The sequence below is a fragment of the Schistocerca nitens genome, chromosome 2 (assembly GCF_023898315.1).
Source record: "Schistocerca nitens isolate TAMUIC-IGC-003100 chromosome 2, iqSchNite1.1, whole genome shotgun sequence".
NCBI classification, from domain to species: Eukaryota; Metazoa; Arthropoda; class Insecta; order Orthoptera; family Acrididae; genus Schistocerca; species Schistocerca nitens.
The window spans coordinates 1,189,291,974-1,189,318,375 of record NC_064615.1 but is presented as its reverse complement, the minus strand read 5'-3'; the positions used below and the strand labels follow the sequence as shown (position 1 = coordinate 1,189,318,375).

At 39.5% G+C, this 26,402-nt stretch overlaps 1 protein-coding gene across 3 annotated transcripts in view; it reads left to right on the top strand.

Annotated features, from left to right (window-relative positions):
* Window positions 1-26,402, top strand: part of LOC126237528 (uncharacterized) — a 202,548-nt gene that overhangs the window by 45,809 nt on the left and 130,337 nt on the right. For 2 of the 3 annotated variants that reach the window (XM_049947711.1, XM_049947710.1), the window contains exon 3: window positions 22,623-22,838. In XM_049947711.1, the coding sequence (XP_049803668.1) occupies window positions 22,623-22,838 (216 nt within the window). Of the gene's footprint in view, window positions 1-22,622; window positions 22,839-26,402 lie in introns of those variants that run through there. The other variant, XM_049947712.1, reaches the window with a different exon arrangement.

The window sequence follows — 26,402 nt, the reverse complement described above, 5'->3', positions numbered from 1 at the left end:
GATAGCTGTTTATAACATCTGCCAATGCTTGAGGATTTTCTATTATTCTATCCCCATCTTTGATTTGTATGTGACTATACATGTCTGCCTTCTCCAGCTTTGTTTTTTATGACATCCCTTACTACATTATATAATATTTTGTTGTGGGAATATGACAACTTACTGTTTGCAATTTTAATATGTTTGAAAAGTTTCTGCTGTGATAATATGGACATAATATTATTTTTATTCTTTGGAATAATAGTGGTCCACTAGCATACAGTTAGGTAGACTGGACCCACATAAATTGCAAATTGTTAAAAAAGAATTTTTAGTTTGTGTTAAGTAATGGTATTATACATTCGTTGCAATCACAATTGGCTAGTCCACTACATCTTGTTATGAAGCTAAATGGCAAGTGGTGAGTTTGCGGGGATTATCCCTGTCTGAATGTTATGACTCTCCCAGACCAGTATCCAGTTCCACGAGTTGATGATGTAAATTTTATCCTTCAAAATAAAATGATATTCTCAAAGATTGACATACCAAAAAGCATATTATCAAATTCCATTACCCGAAGAGGATAAACCAAGTCAGCTATTATTACACCTTTTTATCTTTGAGTTATGAATATGGTCTTGTAAGAAATGATGAAAAATCAGTATTTGGTGCACAGCAGCTAACATTCTTAGGACAGTTAATTACACCTACTTAACCAACTCAACCTCCTCTGCCTTAACACTGGAGCATCCACTTTCCTTTCCGACTCCTCACAAACGTATTCCCATTTGGACCTATCCTTTTGCACTGCCCAACTTGCCCATCATCTTGAGTGGTCCGTTCTTTCTGACGCCTACTCTAGCGACTACTTCCCGTGTGATCTCCATCTGCTGACTCCTGCCCCATCCACATGCATGCCCAAATGGCAGCTTACTAAGGCTGACTGGCAGCTTTACTCGAAGAACAAGATTTCTCTAGTTGGGATGACCAGGTGGTCTATCTCACCAACATTAGCCTTACTGCTGTAAAACATTCCATTCCTCGCACTTCCTCCTTACCACGTCGTGTCCCAGTCTCTTGGTGGACTGGGGCGCGCCGCGACGCAATTCGCGCACAGAGACGTGCTCTCCACGTTTTTAATTGCCACCCTATGCTGGAAAACTGCATTTATTATAAACAGATGCGTGCAAAGTGTCGTCGAGTTCTTTGGGATAGCAAAAAAGATAGCTGGGTTTCATTCACTAGTTCTTTTAACAGTTCCACACCTTCCTCTGTGATGTGGGCCAACCTCTGATGGCGCTGTGGAACCAAGATCCATTCACCAGTTTCTGGCCTGACAGCAGCTGACGATGTCATCAGGAACCCTATTGTTATCTCCAACACCTTGGGCCACCATATTGCGGAAGTTTCAAGCTCTTCCCACTTTCACCCTGCCTTCATCCATCAGAAACAAGTGGAGGAGGCTTGGGCAATACCTGTCTCTTCTCAGCCCCATGGGTAGACGCCATCCATATTCAGATGTTCAACACCTCTCTCTCGCGGGCTAGCAATTTCTGCTTAATACATACAACCGCATCTGGGCTGAAGGCACATTTCCTGGATGCTGGCATGAAGCCACCGACGTACCCGTACCTAAGCCCAGTAAGGACAAAAACTTCCTTCTAGCTGCCGCCCCACGTCTCTTACCTGCTGCGTATACAAGGTCATGGAACATATGATTCATACCTGGCTGGTATGGTGGCTTGAGTCTCGCCATTTACTAACAAATTCACTGTGTGGATTTTGAGCGCGGCGTTCTGCAGTTGACCATCTCATTATTTTGTCCACCCATGTCGTGAATGGTTTTCTGCAGAAATCCCAGACTGTGGCCACGTTTTTCGATTTGGAGAAGGCCTAAGACACCTTCTGGAGAACTGGTTTCCTCCGTACTCTTTACATGTAGGGCTTCCGTGAGCACCTGCCCTGGTTTCTTCAGGAATTTTTACAAAACAGAGTTTTCGAGGTGTGTGTGGGTTCTGCCTTATTGGACACCTTTATCCAGGAAAATAGTGTGCCTCAGGGTTCCGTCCTGAGTGTCATCCTCTTTGCTGTCGCCATTAACCCTATAATAGCCTGTCTCACACTGGGCATATCCAGCTCCCTTTTTGTCGATGATTTTCCCATCTATTGCAGTTCTCCCCGGACCTGCCTCACTGAGCAGTGTCTTCAGCGCTGTCTTGATCGTCTTCACGCCTGGAGCATTAACAATGGCTTTTGCTTTTCCCCTGACAAAACTGTCTGTATGAATTTCTGGCAGTGCAAAAGGTTTCTCCCACCATCTCTCCATCTTGGGCCTGTTGCCCTTCCATTTGTTGGCACTACAAAATTCCTGGGGCTCCTGCTTTATAGGAAACTCTCTTAGTCATTCCGTGTATCTTAGCTGGCAGCCCGCTGTAGACGGTCCCTCAGTGTTTTACGAGTCCTCAGTGGTACTTCATGGGGTGCAGATCGAACCACCCTCCTCCATTTGTACCAGTCCCTCATCTGTTCAAAACTCGACTATGGGTGCTTTGTTGATGCATCTGCGTGCCCATCTCTTTTACGCCATCTCAACACTATCCATCATAATGACATCCATTTGACCATGGGTGCTTTTTACACCAGCCTGGTTGAGAGTCTGTATGCTGAAGCTGCTGAACTACCACTGTCCTACCTCCGTGACTTTCACCTCAGCGGGTACGCATGTCATTTGTCTGCCATGCGTGACCACCCCTCCTATGCCTCCTTCTTTGATGATTCCTTTGATTGTCGGTATGGGGCTCATCCCTCTTCTCTGTTACCTCCTGGAGTCTGCTTTCGCCACGTGCTACAGCGGCTTAATTTCATGCTTCCTGCAACCTCCCAGTGGGTTTGAACTCTTCACCACCTTGGCTTCTTGAAGTGGCCCATGTTAACCTTGGTCTTCATTCGCTTCCTAAGGACACTGCTCCAATCTCGGTCTATCGCCTTCAGTTTCACGACCCTCGCATGGAACTTCACGATTGTACCTTTGTATACACTGATGGCTCTCGGACTGACCATGGGGTCCTGCCCATCTCTTAGTGCAGCGGGTCCAGGAAAAGCCACTTGCTCACTCTTGGAGGAGCCAATGTCATGTTTCTTTGGGTCCCTGGTCATGTCGGTCTGCCAGGAAACGAGGCTGCTGACGCTGCTGCCAAGGCTGTAGTCCTCATACCTCAGCCCGCAATGATCTCTGCATTGCCATCTGTCAGGAGGTGGTGTTCCTCTGGCATTGCCAATGGCCCTCTCTTCACGGTAATAAGCTTTGGCTTATTAAGCCTCTCTCGGCACCTTGGGCGACCTCCTCTTGGCCCTCCCGCCGGGAGGACGTTATTTTAACTCTGCTTCATATTGGGCACTGTCTTTTTAGCCGTCGTCATTTGCTCAGTGGTGCTACCCCACCACTTTGTGCGCATGGCAACCAAATTTTAACTGTCCGCCACTTTGTTGGAATGCCCTTTTTTTAACAATTTACGTTCCAGCTTGGGTTTGTCGTCTGATTTATCAGCTGCTTTAGCGAATGACGCACAGGCTGTCGACTGTGTTTTACTTTTCATCTGCTGAAGCAATATGGCGAAGGGTATTTAATTTTTAGTTTTGGACGTCCATTTTTGTATTTTTTTTAAGCTCTTTTTCCACGTGCCTATTTTTAGCTATCTCCTATTCTGTCCATTGGGACTGACGTATAGTCATTTCCCACCTCTCTCTGTTTGTGTTCTATAGTTTTGACTTGGGCGCATATGACCCCAGTTGTTTTTTGCACCCTAAAACAAAACAAACACGTACTGGAACAAAGCCAGATCCAGAAAGATTGTGACAGTAATGAAGTACAAACGACCTGAAACAATTCATAAACTTGCAGCATTCCAAGAGATCATCAGCATCTGTAGTCAGTATTTGGAACATACTGCTGAAAACCAAGCTTTGTTGAATGATTACTTGAAAGGTACAACTAAAAATGACTCCAATTGCTCAGTTCCAAAAATGCAAAAATCTTGCAAATGCTATGCTCTTGACATTTCCTGGGTTGCGCAGTCAACGTGCATTGTTCATGGATGCATCAGATTTGGCAGCAGGTACTGCACTGCAACAGTGGCAAGGTAGACAGTGGAGGCCGATTGGGTTTTTCTCAAAAAAAGTTCACAACTGCACCAAAGAAGTATTCCATGTATGACAGAGCTGCTTAGTATATACATGGCTGTTAAATATTTCAACTATCTGTTAGAAGGAAGAGAGACTTCTTTATGTATACTGACCATGCTGCTCTAATGTATGCATTCAACTAAAAGACCTGCGACATATATCTGGTAAAGAAAACATTGATGATAGCTTATCAAGGCTTGAAGAATTAATTCCAATTAACTATTAAGATGTAGCTCAGGCACAAGATGATGACGAAGAGCTTCATCACTACAATCTAGCTGTCATACATCACTTAAATTAAAATACCATTTGACACATGGAGGGAAACAATTGTGGTGTGATGTGTGTACACAAAATATTCTCCCTTATATTCCTGAAGCATTTAGATTTCCTATTTTCCAGCACTATCACAATTTTGCTCTTTTGGACATTAAGACAGCCTTAAAAATGATAACATCAAGATTTGTGTGGACCAATAAAAAAGGATGTCACAAACTGGGATAAAACATGTACCGCTTGTTGGAAAACGTATCACATGTTCAAATACCATTAGGACAATTTCCCTGTAATGATGAACACTTCAGATTAATGTACTTATTGTTTAATATGCAGCAGTAGAGTTACAAATTGGACAATAGTATCTCTTAGAGATGCACAAGCGGAAGCTGTATCACTAGCGTTTTTCAGCTGTTGGATGACTAGCTTTGGAATGCCATTCCATGGAAGACAATTTAACACTATCAGAAATATGTTGCTGTAATCAAACACAAACTACAGCATATCATCCTCAATCAAATGGAAAAATTGAAAGATTTCATTTGACACTTAAAGCAACCATTCGTGCCCATGCAACTGCTAAATGAACTTGGGTAATACCTGTGATCCTTCTTGATCTTCGTTGATTAATTAGAGAAAACACTAATGCTACAATTGCAGAAATGGTTTATGGCTTCTCAGACAGGATACCAGATGGTTCTTTTTTTTACCCCCTCAAGACTATGGCACAAAAAGGAATTCAGATTTACCCCAATTTGTGTCATGATTGAAGCAGTATATGAATCATCTGAAACCTGTACAATACCCCACAAAGCGAAACAAACACCATTTGTATATAAGGACCTCAGCAAGTCAATTCATGTGTTTGTAAGGGTTGACTGAGTGAAGAAGGCATTGGAAGGCCCATATGAAGTGACTGAAAGGAACCCAAAATTCTTTGTACTTAAAATGAGATACCAGAAAAGGAATACTTCCATTGATCAATTAAAACCTGCCTACCTGGTGAATGAGAATAATAAACACTCTAAGGACACTTCGATTGAACCGTCAGCACAGGACCAAGAACCAGACTCTACAGAATGCGAAAAACCAAGATCAACAGGATCTGGTCGTGGAATTAGATTTCCAGCAAGATTAGTTAAGTCCTAAAATGACTCTGCTGATGTGGGAACGTAACAAATTGCTATTTGTAATTTTAGTGTGTTTGAAAAGTGTTTGCCATGATAATGTTGTCATAGTAATATTATTAATGTTTGGAATGAAATGAAAAAAGAAGTTTGTTATTCCGTGATGATTGTAATTACTTAAGTTTCTTGGTGTGCGCGATAATGAAATAAAATAAATTAAAAAATGTAGTTAAATTGAGTCCTTACTGAATGTAAAGAGCATCATTGCCATTGAATAATATTTTTGCAACAAGTAGTACCCTCCTGTATATTTTTTGTACCTGTCACAGTAAGTAAAGTACTGTTGATTAATGTACCTGTTACAGTAAGTAAAGTACTGTGGGTTAATGCAGTGCTTTTGGAAAAGAAAGAGAGAGATATTTAAGTGTCTGGGAGGACTTTCTAATGCCCACAGTTATCCAAATACGTAGGTTGGAACTTAAATAGTGGCAACACTGCTGTGGAGACACTAGGCAATGAAATCTACTATTGTCGCAGATAGCACACATTGTTGACATACCTACCTTACCTCCAAGCAAATGGACTCACCCGTTCCACATCACCAGCGTGCGCACAGTCGAGGGAAACACCGTCACTTGTGAGCGAGCGGTTTAACGTAACGGTGTCACTATGTTTTCGAAACAGGAACAATGGAGTTGGGTCAAGATTGACTGTGCCAGAGGTCATGCAGCACCACAGTGTTGTCAAGGTCTTAAAGAGGCATGCGCGGAATCAGCATTGCCGTACAGAACAGTGGGATGTTGGGTAAAAGCCATCAACAAAGTCTTAACGGCTTTGGACGACAATTTAAGTGTGAAGTAGATACCCAAACTTCCACTGCTTTTACGAGATGACTTACTTAAGATGCTCGACTGACCTTCCTTGCTATCTAGCCTGCTGCTGCAAACTCTCTTTCACTTCTTCTGCAAAGTATGCTGCTTGGTACAGGAATCTCTTAAGACTCTTCCTACTTATAAAAATAAGTAGACATACAAAGTTTCCTTTGCTTCAACTAACGATGTATATTTTAACTTCAGACATTTTACAAATCCCACTCTTCACATAAATCTATGCTGTTTAGTAAGTCTCTCGTGTCTCCAAATGTCAGAAACAAACTAATTTACATATACGAGAAAGGTGGCAGAAACACCCTGTCCATTCTCAACATGAGTCAGGATACACGTCTTCCCATCAACAAGAGTAAGACAAGAGTTTTTCTCAAGAGTACCTCCTCAACTGTTCTCGTTATTTTAACATTGGTCACTGTCACAATTAGCACAGAAGAACTTAGAAGCTCCATGGTTCTTCCGTACACTTTCCACTTTCACTAAAACTTCCATGGATGCACACACAAACATGTGACGCGCAGTTGGTAGGATTCTGTCATCTGACCCTCACTTCTAAAATATCATGTGTTGGAGACGGTAGAAGGCTGAGTGGTTCTATAATTTACGCAGAAATTCTCAAAACGCTACATATCCCCTCCACATCACATGCGATATTTTATACACAATCATCATGTAAATAATATCACTCATAACAACATTGCATATCATAACAATATACTCTTCTTATACACGTTTCACTTCAACAGCAATCTTTTTTTTTCTCCCCTCTAGAACAATCTTTAGCTAAGTGTTTCTTTACTTTGCTATCCAGACATGAGCATTTATTCGTAGTTCAGTTGGCTTTCTCTCTCTCTCTCTCTCTCTCTCTCTCCCTCTCTCCCTGTCTCCCTCTCTCCCTCTCTCCCTCTCTCCCTCTCTCCCTCTCTCCCTCTCTCCCTCTCCCTCTCCCCCCCCCTCCCCCTCCCCCTCCCCCACGAGTGTTCTTTTTGACACTCATAAACTTACATGTAACGTAGGATCAGTACCTACACCTTTCTGGTAGGTACTCCTCTTTATAGAACATTCCTATTTTTTAGGCCACAGGTCGTCCTATCTCCATGTAAGTATGCCTACCCTATATACCCTCGTACTTAGCAAATGGCAGGTATGCCCCCCCTTATTCTTTCTGAGTAGGCCTCCTGGTTCATTACCCTAGTATACATTCCTATGTATACTATAATTAAGTATTCTCTGGTAAAAATAAAAATCTATTTTACACTTTGCATTCACTTTTTACTGCTTCATTAACACCCTAGGGTTCTCCTCTACTTCTCAACTTCTATACTCTCAGTAGATACTATGTCTATACAGGGTGAAAAGTATTTAAACCGACAAACTCTCGCTCACATATTTCCCTGCATACCCATATTCTTTCCTCTACAATACCTGGCGATTCTCACATCGTGACAGGCTTTTTAGTCTGTAATTTCAATGTTTGTGTCTAAATGTATTTTCGTGTATATGCGGCTGTGTGTTCGTGTAGTCTGATTTTTCGGCCTTCTTATCTAAAGACAAGATGTAGGTTATTAGAAACCACCCAAACAAGGAATGACTTCAGCAATAGAAGTTTGTGAATATGGAAAGAGGGGGAAAAATAGATAGGTCCTCAAATGAGAAGTAAGAAAGGAAAAAAAATAGATATGGTTGCTAAGATCTAAGAAGGGAGAGAAGATAGTCCCAAAGACAGGAAACCCTTTCCACCCCCCTTCCCCAGGATCCCTACCCCTCAGGTACTTGAGTGAGACGCCAGAGGAGGTTTGGTGTTAAATCATCTGCTACAGAACAGACGTTCCCACCTTCACCCTTGAGGTCCCTGAAGGAAATCTTAGCAAGCCTATGGAAACAGCACATGGTAAAGAAACGGGCACACTTGTTTATGAGGGTTGTCTGAAAGGTGTGATGTGTCTTTTGTGTTAGCCATGATTTATTTGCTCTTGTAAACCATGCTTTTATTTACAATACCCACCCCCTTTCAAAACCTATACAAACCCTACCATTTACATCACATCTCATAAAAAGTATAAAATACTCTATACAAAATAGAAAATTTATACACTATGGTATCACAGTTGTTTAATTATTCACCTCGTATTATATTATACATAAATATAATACTCTATTCATTTTATTTTATGTCGATATCACTTTCTTTCTTATTCTGTGATTCTCCTGAGTTTTTGCTATCTTGTTGTTGTATCCAGTTTTCTAAGAACTATGATTATAGGATAGTTTAAGATGTTGGGAATAGATGACAGAATAGTTTGATTTTAAAGGAATTCAGTGCAGGAAAACTATTTTGGCAGAAACACCAAAAACAACTCGGCATCCGACGGTCGTCACTTTGCCCGTTAACTCAGAATGTTAATGTCCCTGGGGTTATATAACTCAGCCTGGGTCCCGTGGGTCTGATATTAACTTTTCTTGTGCGCTGGCAGACTAGTAATTCTTTTAAATTTCTTTTGAAAATCTTCCCGAGAGGAAAAATTATCAATATTCATGGTTCCCCATTCTGAGGCTTGCCCTAGAAGGTAACCCACAACAAATTCAATCTTTTTAGAGTCTTCCCAATTTTTCGGCAAAGCTTGGTTAAACCTTTTCAAGAAATGTGTCAGAAGTACATCTCCATTGGGCTTAAATTTGGGGTATTGCCTCGATAACCCTGAATTAGGCCCCCCATTACAGGTCAGTCAGCACTTGACTAGTTATTACCACAGTAGGTGAAGTTACCCTTCTGTCTACTTTTCCTAGATAAGCTTGAATTCTTTCCGCATGTCACCTATACCTTTCCTGGTATCATTAAGTTCAGAAGAGGGAATAGGGGATACAATTCCGGATGTTACTCTCTCGGTAACTTTTCGATCTATAATTTCTTCAACCCGTTCCTCCAAACTACTTCTAATTATGATATCAGAATTCGCTAATCTCTTTTTGAAGTTCGTTTCCACATTATCTACTTGTGTATTAACACCTGTAATTTGCGATTGAATTATTGGCATTAAATTATCCTGCTTATCGACACACTCTTTCAAAGTACTCAACTCTTGAATGAGATTTTCACCCTGCAGCGGAGTGTGCGCTGTTATGAAACTTCCTGGCAGATTAAAACTGTGTGCCGGATCGAGACTCGAACTCGGGACCTTTGCCTTTCGCACGCAAGTGCTCTACCAACTGAGCTACCCGAGCACGACTCACACCCCGTCCTCACAGCTTTACTTCTGCCAGTACCTCGTCTCCTACCTTCCAAACTTTACAGAAGCTCTCCTGCGAACCTTGCAAAACTATGGAAGGTAGGAGACGAGGTACTGGCAGAAGTAAAGCTGTGAGGACAGGGCGCGAGTCGTGCTTGGGCAGCTCAGTTGGTAGAGCACTTGCCCGCGAAAGGCAAAGGTCCCGAGTTCGAGTCTCGGTCCGACACACAGTTTTAATCTGCCAGGAAGTTTTACTCAACTCTTGTTTACAGCATTAAATTTAACATTGCACACATTTTCAAAGGATCCTAACTTTTCATTAAGCTCTCATTCTACACTATTACATTTGTCTCCAATATTCAGTTCTAACCTTTTTGTCAAATTCTGACAATTATCATTCTGTTTCTGGCTGAAGCCAGTAAACATTTGATTTACATGAATAGTCAAGGAACTAATCAGTTCATTCTTTAAATCTAATTTCAAATTTTTTACTTTACTATTTAAGGCATCAAATTGTCTTTAAAACATCCATGCCTTCGCATAGATTACTAAATACTTTGCTATGTGAGTCGGCTTTGGCGTTTAACAATCTTAAATTTGTTGTTTGGGCATTTAATTGAGAATTTACTGAATCTAATTTTTCACTTAGTTGCATTTTGAGTTTTGATTAAATTTACTAACTGTTAGGTTATATCCTTGCAAGCTTTTGATCTAACTCTGATATAAATACATAATACTCTGCCCTTTAAGGTAGTTCTATAGTGCTGCTCTTTATTGTGTCTACATCAGTGCTTTGTTTAATGCATTCCATTGTACTGTTCAAAGATTGTAATTCATCTTCAAGCTGGTGTACTTTATTTGTTAAAAAACTTCACATTTTGACAAATAACAATTTTGAGCAGAATTCTGTGCCATTGAACACTCCAGTGTGATGGATTTTATTTCTGCATACTCAGCAGAGAAATCTCTAAGCTGGTTGAGATACTCATAAGATGGGTTGCTTCAATATTTTGTTGACAGGGAACAGCAATTTTTTTTAATTCCTTAAATTGTTTATTAATGTTTCTGTCAACAGTTGTAGTATTTATTAGACGACCAGTTTCGTATCCTTATGGGTTCATCTTCAAGCCTGGCATACTGAGGCTGCGCTGACGGTGCCTGATCTTAATAATAAACATTCAGTGACAATGAGTTTGATTTTGACTTGGTAACAGGCATGTTGGATCGTGGCATTCATCCTTCAAACATTTATAGAGCATTTGTTGCCACTTAATATTTGTTATTTATATCAGGCACTGTCAATGCAGCCTCAGTAGGCCAGGCTCAAAAATGAACTGTAAGGGTTCAAAACTAGTTGCCTATGAAATACTGCAACTGTTGACAGAACCATGAATTTGTCACGGTTTATTGTTCAAAAGGTGTGGTCCTGCTGCCAATCACAACAGGTATTTGATCACATGTGGCCTCACACCCACGCCCTATTGTCTCACCAACCTCCCTTTCCAAATCCTGTCAATGTGCAGACCCTACCCAGTGTAGCCTCATCTCTGAATAGTCGGTATAGTGCCCGATGGCACCAGTGCAACATGCGCCTGATCAGCGCTATGTCCAGATCGTATTGGCCCTGTATAGGATTGCTAAAAGTAGGCAGATTGTGCAGCAGGAACTGCTCCAGTGCTGACATCGGTGCCATCAGCTAGGGGCACTATTTTACTGAGGACACCATCTGTGTTGTACACCCTTTCTCAATTAGAGGTGTTCCCTGCCCCACCTACTATCACTTCCTGATCATCTATTTGTGAAATCTTTGAGGAGGACCCTAAACCCACAATCACCTGATCCACCACAGCATTCAGCTTGAAAATGCTGGTGACTTGGTGCTCCTCCTCCTGCCATGATTGCTACCTATCAGCAATACTCTGTTGTTCCTAACATCAGTGCCTTTCCACTCCCAGGCAGAGTCTGTTTCACATTCCCTACTCGCACACCATTCTGAGGCTCTCTACTCATCAGTTCCGTCACCTAAAACCTGTTGCCAGTAGATACCACAAAAGTGTCAGACCACAACCTCCTCCGTCTGTCCTCCTTAGCAACTGCTAATTCCCAACCATCCCCCTCTTCCCTGCCTTGCTTCATCCTCACTACTATTGCCTAACTTGATCCAAATGTGCTCAGGAGGTGCTGCTCTTCCTATCCTGATCCTCTGTTAACCTATTCCTGCTGCATATTCTGCAGTCCAATAGAGTGCCTCGGTGACCTCTCCAGAGCTCTCCCCACTACATGCAACCCCCACCCCTCCCACCCCCTTACAGTGAAACCATTTGCTACATATCTCACAATACATCCCATTACTTACTTTACACACTTTCCATTCAAGGTCAAATAAAATATATATAGCATAGGAAGGACAAAACTAAATAAGTTAAAGTATCAGAATATTCTCAGATGTCTTATGTTTATTTTGATATAAAAGAATAGAACCTATGATGTGTTAAGTTCGATCTGAACTAAAGTTCAGTAATGACTGATCTACCTACATAAACATAACATTAGAAAGAAGATGCACCTAACATAAATTCAACACAACATATTTTCTAAATGCATCACACACAGTCATGACACTACGGCAATTATTCACATGGCAAGGTGTGTATAAAAATATGGGCAGATGTGCTCAGGTTGTTACGAGCATTAATTCAGTTCTCTATTCCAGCCACATTAAATTCATTGTACAGCTAAATCTCTAGTATAATAGCCACTAAATATACTAAAAAGGTATAAAACATAAAAAGGGAATGAACATATAATCAAAAGTACAACAAGAACTCAGGTTTTGACTTGAACTAAAATCACATTTGTCATTCAACCGCTCTGTTACTGAAGATAATCAAATATTTTTTAAATCACTGGCAGTAATAAGATGGTCCAGTAATTCTTTATTAATGTTTTGTGTGAAGTTGCTTTGACAACAGCATGGTTAAGTCTTCTTGGGAAAGTACCACTGTGAAAAGTTACATTAGGTGAGTAACTCCATTAATATATTGATTCAGGCGAACAGCATTTTGTTTGATTTATTTATCAAGGGATCATCTTTAAATGATATTGGATTAATCAAACATTGAAAAAACCAAGATGGAATAATGATGTTGGATTTGTCATCATAAGATAACAAAAATAAATAGCTCAACACATACATACCATAGGATGTATAAGTATGCTTGTATGAGGATGGGACAGGTGGTCAGCATTGGCTTTAATCAAGGAACTTCTCCGGCATTTGCCCAAAATGTTTTAGGAAAACCTAAATTAGAATGTTCAGTCAGAACAGACTCCATCCTACTGATTAAGAGGTCAGTCCTTTAACAACTGCACTGCCTCATTTGGTTGGTCTCTATTGTGCTATGTTCTTTGACATAAGCACAGTTTTGCTCTTTATTGCTGCATACATCAAGGACACCCACTGGTGACTCCAGAACAATGAACATGTTGCTATGCCCATTCAGAAAGCTGATTCTAGGCCCATAAACATGCCACTATTGTTGATAACACCAATAACTTCTTATGGGGAATGTAGGCTGAAGTTTAATTTTATCAAACTTGTTTTGGAACCAGGGCTCCTTATTCAGTTTTGTCTCATACTGAGTTCAGTGTTGTTTCTGTGCAGCTTATCAGTGTTTTCATCTGTGATTGAAATTTGGTTCGTCCTTAACTAGGAGCATGTGCTTAAATTCAGCTGTTTACTTGTAAACTGTTGGAAATGAAGCAGTGCTCTTTGTAAATGTTGATGAATGTGTGTATTAGCAATAAAGTGTCCGCAACAAAGAATTTGATGGTGTGACATTCTGGTTGATCTATTTCAACAAAAGACACAAAGAACAACTACTTTAAAAGCTGTGTAAATCCCACTCATGAAATTAATCTGAGCTGTTAAAACAAAATAAAGAATCATGTCGCCCTTGTGGCAGGATGAGAATTTTCACTTTGCTTTTGTATACAGTGCTCCCCCCCCCCTCCCCCCCCTCTCTCTCTCTCTCTCTCTCTCTCTCTGTGTGTGTGTGTGTGTGTGTGTGTGTGTGTGTGAGAGAGAGAGAGAGAGAGAGAGAGAGAGAGAGAGAGAGAGCGCACGCACGCCAAAGGCTTTTTTGTAGTAGCATATTTTACTTCTGTTTAGCAACAAAGCATTTTCTGAGTTTCATGTAGGATGTGTGATATATTAATTTTTGTTTATCTTCTTTTATATAAATCAGTAACATGAAATTAAAAGAAGTCTTGCTTCTCCTTTAAATTAAAGAAACATTAGTAGTAAGTACCTCATTCTGAAGCCAGATACCAAATTAAATGCAATGTTGCTCCTGATGTGTTACAGCAGTAAATATTAATTATAACTGTTATTAGATTGGTGCATATGTTAGTCGCATTTTTGTTTTACATGTTGATATTCCAGTTGATATGGGTTTATTTATTGATTGTCATTTTTTGTTTGTGTGTTGTGGTTCACTGTTACTGTATGAGTTACATATTGTCTTTCTGTCGTTCGGAGACAGTGGGCGGAGCTGTGGAAGTCAGAGAACAGAGTGGTGCCTAGTGGAGAAAATAGAATATTTCTGACATATTCCTTGATTGAGTTCAGTAGAGGGGTGACAGTATCAGGGGCAGCTAGAAACATTTGTGCCACAAATGGAGATCATGCCATTGGATAGAGCATGGTACAAAAACGGTTTTCACATTTTAAGGAGGATCATTTTTATATTTGTCACTCTCCACATTCAGAAAGACCTTTGGAATTTGAAGAAGATTATTTAAACGAATCAATCCACAATGATCCACATCAGTATACTCAAGACTTGGCAGATGTTTTGAACTGTTATGAACTGTGATCATTCCACCATTATGTGAAATTTGCATGCAGTGGGAAAGGTTCAATAATTGGGTATATGGGTACCGAATATTCTAACACCCAAACCTCTAGATGTCAGACACTCAGATCTGGATCGAATGTTGTATGTCGATAGAGTATCAACCAAAACCCCAATTTAGTTCATACAGTGTGCTGTCATCCAGCAGAATGGGCATAAACGTTAATTAAAAGTAAACCAGAAATATCAGAGCACAGGAAAAGCATATCTGTGAATGCTATTGAGTATAGCTTCTGTGCGTGAGTTGGTAGAGCAATAGGTTGTTGTGTCAACGACCCTGGGTTCAAATCTCAATGTTGATGATTTATTTTAACTGTATTGTGTGTGAACGTGTTAAATGGGACATTTTCCTGACATGTAAAAGGACTGTTTGGATACAGCACTGTCTCCTCGGCAGTCTCTTTCGCTTTGTTTCTTTGAAGGTAGTCAGTCTATAGAATACATCTGTAATTTCACAAAATATACAATCAGGACAGAAAAATACAGAAACACCTGCTTAAATACGTAATAATAATCTAACAGTACATCTAGTGTGCCCGGCGCTGCCATCTGCAGTATACTACTACTACTACTACTACTACTACTACTATTATTAGTACTCCGACAAGTGTGATACAATTGTTTCTTTATTCTGTTGTCCCATTGTTTCTGTTTTTTCTGTAAAACTACAAATGCACTAGCTGCTTCATCACGAGTCATATCAGTTCTGTCGCATATAACTTTCAACTAACAAAGTGAAAGCAAATTGCCGAAAGAACATTTACAAACTCCGAAAAGTCGTTTTACATGTAAGGAATATGTTGTCCCATATAACACTTTCACACATAATACGATAAAAAATTGTCATCATTGAGATTTGAACCCGGGACTCTCTGTACAACAACATATCACTCCGCCAACTCTCCCGCGGGAGCCACTTAGAATTTATTTCACAGATATGCTTTTCCTCTGCTCTGGTAGTTCTGATGTTGCTTTAATTAACGTTATGCCCCTTCTACTGGACGACAGCACATGTACGAACTAAATCGGAATTTTGGTTGATACTCCATCAACATAAAACATTCGGTCACATCTGAGGCTCGGGTGTAAGCCAAAATTGCAGAAATCAGCGGGTGGCCACATCTTCGTCACTGCTTGCCCACCAGTTGCCTCATAAACAACTTGGATCATTCCTATATCTTTACTGCTGATGAGAAATGGCGTGTTTATGCTGACGAAAGGAAAGGAAAGGAAAGGAATGGTTGATCCCAAACAAAGCAGTTGTACAAAGACCTGCATATATCCACAGAAGATAATGTTATGCTTCTGGTGGAACAGCGGTGTTTTGGTGTACTACAAATTGCTTAACAACTTCTACATCTTGCAGATGCAGTCCAAGAACAACGATCAGTAAGACGGTGTGAAGGGATGCTACTCCGTGAAGACACCCGCCCACATTCTGCTAGACTGACAAAAAATGCTATACAGGAGTAGGGTGGGAAGTCACTCCGTACTCACATTATTCACCTGATCTTGCAACCTCAGAGTTTCAACCTTTTCCAATCTTCAAGGAACTTCCTTTCTGCACTCCAAACATGGGTCAATCCAAATGAAGTGGTCCAGTAAAAATTAAGTTGGTTTCTTGACCATTTTTAAATATTTTAATTTTTTTATATGTGATTACCCTATAACTGAGAAGTTCAAAACAGTTTTTTTTTTTTTTTTTAAATTTACCTTTCACCTTTGCTGAATGGCGACCATTTTTGTTTGTACGCACGCGACGACGTTTCAGTTTAGAGAAGTTAGCAAAAATATGAATATCTCTGCACTTGGTGGTTGTTGTTGTTGTTGTTGTTGTTGTTGTTGTTGTGGTCTTCATTCCTGAGACTGGTTTGATGCAGCTCTCCATGCTACTCTATCCTGTGCAAGCTTCTTCATCTCCCAGTACCTACTGCAGCCTACATCCTTCTGAATCTGCTTAGTGTATTCATCTCTTGGTCTCCCTCTACGATTTTTAACCTACACGCTGCCCTCCAATGCTAAATTGGTGATCCCTCGATGTCTCAGAACATGTCCTACCAACCGGTCCCTTCTTCTAGTCAAGTTGTGCCACAAACTTCTCTTCTCCCCAATCCTATTCAATACCTCCTCATTAGTTATATGATCTACCCATCTAATCTTCAGCATTCTTCTGTAGCACCACATTTCGAAAGCTTCTATTCTCTTCTTGTCCAAACTATTTATCGTCCACGTTTCACTTCCATACATGGCTACACTCCATACAAATACTTTCAGAAATGACTTCCTGACATTTAAATCTATACTCGATGTTAACAAACTTTTCTTCTTCAGAAACGCTTTCCTTGCCGTTGCCAGTCTACATTTTATATCCTCTCTACTTCGACCATCATCAGTTATTTTGCTCCCCAAATAGCGAAACTCGTTTACTACTTTAAGTGTCTCATTTCCTAATCTAATTCCCTCAGCATCACACGACATAATTCGACTACATACCATTATCCTCGTTTTGCTTTTGTTGATGTTCATCTTATACCCTCCTTTCAAGAGACTGTCCATTCCGTTCAACTGCTCTTCAAAGTCCTTTGCTGTCTCTGACAGAATTACAATGTCTTTGGCGAACCTCAAAGTTTTCATTTCTTCGCCATGGATTTTAATACCTACTCCAAACTTTTCTTTTGTTTCCTTTATTGCTTGCTCAATATACAGATTGAATAACATCGGGGATAGCCTACAACCCTGTCTCACTCCCTTCCCAACCACTGCTTCCCTTTCATACCCCTCGACTCTTATAACTGTCATCTGGTTTCCGTACAAATTGTAAATAGCCTTTCGCTCCCTGTATTTTACCCCTGCCACCTTCAGAATTTGCAAGAGAGTATTCTAATCAACATTGTCAAAAGCTTTCTCTAAGTCTACAAATGCTAGAAACGTAGGTTTGCCTTTCCTTAATCTTTCTTCTAAGATAAGTCGTAGGGTCAGTATTGCCTTCCAACATTTCTACGGAATCCAAACTGATCTTCCCCGAGGTCGGCTTCTATCAGTTTTTCCATTCGTCTGTAAAGAATTTGTGTTAGTATTTTGCAGCTGTGACTTATTAAACTGGTAGTTTGGTAATTTTCACATCTGTCAACACCTGCTTTCTTTGGGATTGGAATTATTATATTCTTCTTGAAGTCTGAAGGTATTTCGCCTGTCTCATACATCTTGCTCACGAGATGGTAGAGTTTTGTCAGGACTGGCTCTCCCAAGGCCGTCAGTAGTTCCAATGGAATGTTGTCTACTCCGGGGGCCTTGTTTCGACTCAGGTCTTTCGGTGCTCTGTCAAACTCTTCACGCAGTATCATATCTCCCATTTCATCTTCATCTACATCCTCTTCCATTTCCATAATATTGTCCTCAAGTACAATGCCCTTGTATAGACCCTCTATATACTCCTTCCATCTTTTTGCTTTCTCTTCTTTGCTTAGAACTGGGTTTTCATCAAAGCTCTTGATATTCATGCAAGTGGTTCTCCTTTCTCCAAAGGTCTCTTTAATTTTCCTGTAGGCAGTATCTACCTTACCCCTAGTGAGATAAGCCTCTACATCCCTACATTTGTCCTCTAGCCATTCCTGCTTAGCCATTTTGCACTGCCTGTCGATATCATTTTTGAGACGTTTGTATTCCTTTTTGCCTGCTTCATTTACTGCATTTTTATATTTTCTCCTTGGGTTGTTACTACATTACAATTGACATAATTGTTTTTAGAAAAGTGCCTTGTACAACATTGTCTATTACACAAAATACCGTAAGTTCAAAAATAAACAGTCAAAATGACCTCCAAAGTTTGGTATCCATATTTTCAAAAAACCACTTTTTAGGTCCAAAAATAACAAACAAGGAGTGATTTATGAGGGTCTGTTTTTTCCTATAGTTAGATATCATACACCACTAGCCTCATATAGAGCATGAACACTTACAAATGTTTCCTTAATTTTGTATGAATTTTTGAAATTTGAAAATTTTCATTTTTCGTAAAGTTTGGGGTTAGTTATCACAGGTGGCACGGAATACAAAAATATGACTTTTGCACCATTTGTACACCTATATGATAGCAATGTACTGTAAAAATTTCAACATTGATATCTGACTGTGAACAAAGATATGAATTTTTGAAAATGAAGAGCTAATTCACATTACTCTATAACTGATCTTATGGCTGTTGGCTATTCATGTATGATATTGGTGGGATATAATCAATTATTATTGAAGTAAGGTACTAAATTATATACAAAAAGTGGTAACATACTGAAATTAACATTTATATTAATTTGACATACTTAAAATAAATATTTTCAATTAACATCCTTCGAGATGTGACTGTTCCTAAACCTGGTGGTGAATGTTAAGAACACTTATTTAATTTCTTCGGACAGCTTCTGTGATATAGAATAAGACCTTCCAGTTGCTGTGGTAAGTTCAAGCACTGACAGTTTCCTTAAAACATTTTTCATTGGTATCCAAGCTTTGTCACTAGTAGATTTCTTGAATGATGTTCTTGGGCCAGCAGGGTGGTAAAAATGCACAAAACATCATTGTTTTCCAAACTTATTGTTTCAACCTCTGCAAGCCACCACTGTCCATCATACACACATGCTTCTATGTCGTTCAATGCTAAAGACAAAGATTGTAATTTTACCGACAAAATGATCCTCATAAATTTCGGTTTCTGATGTTACATAGCATTGAACTAAGTTTTCTGCAATGCCAAGGAATTTGTGGAAATGCCTTGTTCCTTTTAGTGCTATACAGTTTCAAATCTGGTTTGAAATGTTGTTTTCATATGCAGAACCACTTCTTCTTTCTTGATCAGAAAATAGGTAATGCCTTTAATATTATCCTTGCAAAAGACATACATGTCTTGTTCTGTGAGAATTTGGTCTGTGGTTGGTCTTTGTACGCTGGTTTTACTTACTTCACATTTTGTTGTACTTCCTACTCAATCACATGCATTTTTACCATGGCAAGACGCAAAAAAGTGCCATTCAGCCTCCAGCACAAAGTCTACTTTTTGGTTGCACAGATTTGAAAAATTATTTTTGTTCTTATACTTACTACCACTTCCACCTGAAAAGTATATCAGCTTCTCAACCTTGGGAAAATTTTCTTTTAGGTAATTTATTACATGCTTTTGAAACATGTACAGCCATAGTGTTGTGCTCCAAGTAGTCGCTTAGAATGCATATTGAAGAACTGCAAACTTCATCTTTCTCATTTTTAAAGCAGGGAACAAATAGATGCACTGTTGCATGGTCATTGACCCAGTGGTACCCTTGTATTGCATCCTGAATCACAAATGTAAAATTTTCTGCAAAATCAGCTAAGCACTGTGCATTCAGTTTCGTGAAGTTGTGCTTTTTTTGTCCTTCAAAAACTTGCTTTGTATTTTAGAAACACAGTGGTGACTTGAGTTTTTGTAAGTTATCAATTAAAGATTCAAATTACTCTCTTCCTGAGATTTAACCACTGTTATCATTTCTGCCCTGTCAGTTGTGACCCACTGTTTGAAGGTAATACTGTCTGGCATTTCCTCATCATATTCGTGAAACAATTCAATAGCAGTTTCCTTACCAGGGCATTTATTACACAAACTCATCATGCAGTCATAACGATTAGTGTCACAGACCATTAAATCTAGTAACTCTTTGTAGTTAAGATCACTGAGTTTTGCACCCGCAATCATCAGTTTGACATTTTGATGATATAAACAAACACATATGGAGTGTGTCCTGTAGGATCCAGCCAAAATACACCACTTAGGGCGAAGGTCACAAAATTTTGACCTTCCAGTTTTGCATTCAGGATGAGAATTTTTGAAAGCTACATAAAGTTCATTTAAATTTGACAGCAGTTTCTGCTTTGTTACTTTAACTCCTTTTGTAACAACTCTTTTGCCAACTTTTGCAACCTGGGCACATTCTACTGTTTTCATCGTCTTCAAAAAAACTGCTGGATCTTTTTAATTGTTTCTTCACTTATACCTACTCCTTTCTTCTTTCCTAAAACTGGAAGAATGCCTTGCTCTTTCTGTAATTTTCAGGTTAGTTTAACTGAATGATGAGAAACGTTGACTTCATGGACTATTATTTCTCTTGACCATGAGTCAGGGAGCAAACTTAAAATCTTAACTGTTTCCTCTTTAGATGTCACTGAACATTTAATTTTTAATTTCTCTATTAAGCTGAAATATTCAGTGTCAGATGACTCTGGTGGTAGGTTTTCTTCGTCTTTAGACATAATGTTTGTATCTGTATTATTAAAGCATGACTCCAAGTCTTTTCTAATTTTGTCTGAAAGTTGTTGTACCTTATTTTCAATAGTTACTTTTCTTTTTCTGCTACTTAATTTTATTATTTTCGAAGCAGGAGATACGTCTAACTTAGAACAAGTAAAATCCAATATGCTAACAGCTTCCTCATTAGAAATATAAATGTCATTAACAAGGTTGCATGATTCTGGTTCTGGATTCACAACAGATATTTGTGAGTAACAATTTGGGCACAGGGAATTTCCAGCAATCACATTACATCTCACTTGGGAAGCTGTTTCACTCTCACATAACAAGGACAAATGTTCAAGTTTTAATCTCTCAAACGTATAGTAATAGGCTTTTTATGGACTTGAAGTGGATCCCAGCACTTACTTCCAAAAATGAGGTTGTAATTCAGAATACATTTCTTCTCATGATACTCACACACTGATTTTACATAGAACTTACTTGAAATTTAAACAAAGTTTGTCTAACTTCATCTAAGTCATTCACATTTTTCAAGTGTTTTGAAACTAAACCATAAACTGTTTGGTGACAATTTACACTCTCTATGGAGCATGTACATCCACTCTAACAGAGGTTTCAGAACAGACTGACTACAACAATGCCACACCCAGCAATAATGTACTTCTTTATTGACAATAAATCTAAACGTAAATGGGCATATTTATTACCACAGAACAAAAGCGAAAGCTCCTATTATTTATATTGCATTACTAAAAATAAATAAACTAAATTAATATTGGGTGATAGTGTTAACTAAATATGTCACAATTAAATTTGATTATAATGAAACAATAAACCATTTAAACAGGCAACAGCCATAAAGTCAGTTGTAGAGTAATGTGAATTATTTCCTAATTTTCAAAAATTCATATCTTTGTTCATAGTCAGATATCAATGTTGAAATTTTTACAGTATGTTGCTATCATATAGGTGTACAAATGATGCAAAAATCATATTTTTATATTCAGTCTCACCTGAAATAACTAACCCCAAACTTAACACAAAATGAAAATTTTCAAATTTCAAAAATTCATACAAAATTAAGGAAACATTTGTAAGTGTTCTTGCTCTATATGAGGCTAGTAGTGTATGATATCTAAATATAGGAAAAAAATAGACTCTCTTAAATCACTCCTTGTTTGTTATTTTTGGACCTAAAAAGTGGATTTTTGAAAATTTGGATACCAAACTTTGAAGGTAATTTTGACTGGTTATTTTTGAATTTAGGGTATTTTGTGTAATAGACAATGTTGTAGGGGACACTTTTCTAAAAACAATCATGTCAGTTGCAATGTAGTAACAACCCAGCGCATAGATACTCATATTTTTACTAACGTCTCTAAACTGAAACGTCGTGCGCTTACAAACGAAAATGGCCGCCATTCAATAAAGGTGCAAGATTATTAAAATATTTAAAAATGGTCAAGCAACCATCACTGGACCACTTCATATGGATTGACCCCACATGGCTCGATGAGTTGTTTGCCTCAACCATGTGATTTCTGCTCTATCAGAATCTAAAAGTTGCCCCATTATTCACAAACTGTTTAAATACTGAAGGAGAATATGTTATTGATGACTAAAGTCCCTGATACGTGTCTCTGTTGTGTTTATTACACTCATGGGGTAACGCTATGAACTTATGCACCAATCTAATATTTATTTATTTATTTATGTCACACTTGTATTGAAAAGCATGTTTTTTTGTGTAGGATTGAAACAAGGCAGAAACTGAAAGAGCGATCAAAGGAAATTGAGGATCCCCCAGAAGTTCTAACAGAGAAATGTCACACTTTAGCAGAAGCCTTAAGAAATTCACACCACCTTGTTGTATACACTGGAGCAGGCATAAGTACTGCAGCACAAATTCCTGATTATCGAGGAAGCAATGGAATCTGGACACTATTACAGCAAGGAAAAGATATTGGGTAAGTCTTAATAACTTCTCTCTATAAAAGATGAGTGTTATTTTACCAAATGGCACAATGCAGCAAAAGGGCAGCAACTTAAAATACTCTTTCACCCCTCCTCCCATCAAGCACTCCACCATCAAGGATATTAGTGAGAAAACAGAACACTTTAAATCATTTAGTAAACACAGTCGTGTACGTATATGAGGTGTTACTTTTTATTTGTGGATAACTGGTTTCGATCTACTACAGAGACAACCATCAGATCTACATTCTGTGCAGAGGAATAAAACATATTACTTTACTTACAATCAAAATGGACCGTAATATATAATAATGGAGTAAAAAGGCTCAGCAGGTCTGTCCCTGCTTACATTGAGAACACACTGCTGAAAATGGCTCAGCTGCTGGCAGTTAAATAGCAGAAGCCGTGCCTGTTGTTTCTGGCATAACGTCATTTGTAGCCAGTGGCTTTGAAACGATTATTTTGTACGGGAAACTTGTATGAAATGTATAATTATTAGGAGTTCGGTCTTTGAGAAAACAACAAAGATTATTTTGATTTTATGAAGAGAAACATTCATGATACAAGTAACAAAAGAGAAAAAGTCATTTCCCACTGACAGGGGTCATTAAAATGTGGGCTGCCCTCTGCAGGATCTTCTGGTAAATGTAATCGTAGCAAAGATGGTCGAGGGGGCACACCAGCCTGGTAACCAAGGAGACGTTATACTTTCCGCCATTAATCAAAGATATTATGGATTCCCATTGGCAAGATGGACCTCAGCTAGAAACCGTGGTGTATCTGAGGAAAGAGGTGTTATCGATAGTTTCTGCAAAGGTAGAACACTAAGTGTTTTGAGACTTGTTCCAGTGGTGTTCAATAAGAAACTTACCAGAGTTGTGATAGATTGCTGAGAATAATTGAATAGGAAGTTGTTGAAGATGAGAGAAAGTGTCTGAATTTGTACGTCTCGAATATGGGAGGTTTGGGAGAAGAAACAGAGTTATGTCATAAAAACTAACAAAGTCTATAATTGCTAGTTACTCAGTCATTAATCCACCTGTATGATCATTTCTTCTACCGTATCCAATGCACCAATTATATCTTCCCTTCCCAGTAGTTAGCAACGTAGTTTGATTTGTCATTGATTTTCAAAATATCATCTTTAGTGCACGTTATAGACATATCTGGACAAATCAATAGGTGGTCCAAGTCCTGTATTGCTCCACATTCACACCTATTGCTATCACTGTAGCCCCATTTATAAATAGGTTTGATTTGCACCCAGTTACTCCAGTGCGCAGCCGGTTTAATGACCTCCAAGTTATAAAAGGTAGTTGAAATCCTGCAGATCCCCCCTCAAGTAGTTCCGTTGTGGAGAGTGGCACCATTTCTTCCCAAAGAGACAGGCCGCCTTGCGACGGGCTTGGTGGTGAGCTCTTCAGTAGTTTCAATGATACTCCTGTGGGATTTCAGCCAGACGCGTTGTTTTCGGTGCATATGCATTGGGTGTCGAGGATCATTCTTTTGTTTTGATCTTTCGATCTCGGGGGCTACTTGTCTGCGGATAGTGGGCGGTGCTATGCCTATGATGGGATAAATTTTGTCCTTGGGAGTTGGTGTGAGGCATCCTGTGGCAATACGTACAGTTTCGTTTATGGCGATGTCAACTTGCTTAGTGTGAGCAGAGTTCCTCCAAACTGGCGTCACATATTCTGCTGCTGAGATACTCAGCGCCAGACCTGTGGTGCGCAAAACGTGTGGTTGAGCTCCCCACGATGAACCTGTTAGCTTCCGCAGTATGTTGTTCCTGGCACAGACTCTTTTTTTAGTGTTGTGACAGTGCTGCTTAAAAGTAAACGCTCTGTCCAATGTTACTCCCAGGTATTTTGGGCTGTTTGTATGCTTCAGCTCTTCCTCTTGCCACGTGACTTGGAGTTTCGGTTTGGCTTGTTTGTTCCTAAGATGGAAGGCAAATACTTAAGATTTACTAGTGTTTGGTTTGGGATTATTGCCTTCGTAATAGGTAGCAAGTTCTGTTAAGGCTCCTGTGATATTCTCCTCCACTTGTTCAAAGGCTTTATCCTGTGTGGCCACTGCTGCATCGTCAGCATATACGAACATTCGCGTCTGGTGGCTGATGGGGAAGATCATTGGTATAGATGTTAAATAATATTGGAGACAAGACACTACCCTGTGCAAGTCCATTTTTCTGTGTCCTCCATCGGCTGTTTTTAGATTGTAAGGTTACATAGTAGCGTCTGTTCTGTAGCATGCATTGCACGAACATGGAAAGGGTGTAGTCCTTAGTGACATTACACACTTTCTGGGTAAGCAACTTATGGTTAACTGTGTCATATGCGGCACTGAGATCCAGGAATGCGACCCCAGTTACTTCTCTACTCTGATAGCCGTCTTCGATGTACTGTGTGAGATTAAGGACTTGGCCACAGCATGATTTTCCTGGTCGAAATCCAGCTTGTTCGTTAATGAGGGCTTTGTCCACATAATCAGCTATGTGTTTGAGGATCATTCGCTCCAGCACTTCAAATACATGACAAAGCAGTGAGACAGGCCGGAAATTTTTAGCTTCAGCTGGGTCTTTCCCTGATTTTAGTAATGCAACAACCCGAGCTTTCCTCCACAGTTTAGGAATTTGCATTGTTATAATACAATTATTCATTAGCTCTAGGATCCATGCTTGTACCCTCTATCCAAAGTGTTTAATTTGCTCAGATCTCGGATCGTCGAGGCTAGCAGCCCTTATTGTTTTTCAAATCGTTGATGGCATCTTGTAGCTCCTGAACGAAGAACAGGCGAGGTAGGAAGCTAATCTCCTTGTTCAATTTTCTTTTGATTTTTCCATTCCTGATTTTCATTTTAGTTTTTCCGTTCACAAGCAGTTGGTGAGCTATCTGATCAGGTGTAACTTCACTGTAATTTGGTTGTGCTTCTGTTGGTTCGTTGCTGAGACTTTTGAGCAGTTTCCATGCCTTCCGACTGCTGTGCTTCATGTCTGTCTCTTGTAGGAGCTTGCACCACTTTTCCTTTCTCGCTTCGGAGATACCAGACGTCAGTACCTCACCCGCCTGGATCGTTCCCTCTGAGAAGGGGTCCTTATTGAAAGTTCTTCATACTTTTTCGGAGCTTCCTTGCTGCTACCATTGAGTCCAGCAGTATACTGAGTGCGGCACCCTCTAGGTATGCACTATCGAGAGATTTTCTTGACGAGGTCTATAAAAGTTTCATATGATTGTACTTCTGGTTTAATTTCCAAGATCTCCTTATTTATCTAGGTCCTCTGCGAAGAGTTCCCAATGAGCTTTTTTGAAGTTGAAGCGTCTCTTGAAGGGCATTACATCTGTTTTGATTACTGCCGTAATGCAGGTGGTTATTGCTCTGTGTTGCATTCTTGGAATTGGGTCCTCGATTTGCTTTACAGTTTGCAGGGATACCTTCTCGGAGACAAAGATGTTATCTGGATTATATCCTCGTTTCCATCTTCCGCTGTTAAATGATGCAGGCAACTTTGGGTCATGTACCAATTTCAGTTTAGTCTGGTCTGCCCAGATCTCCAG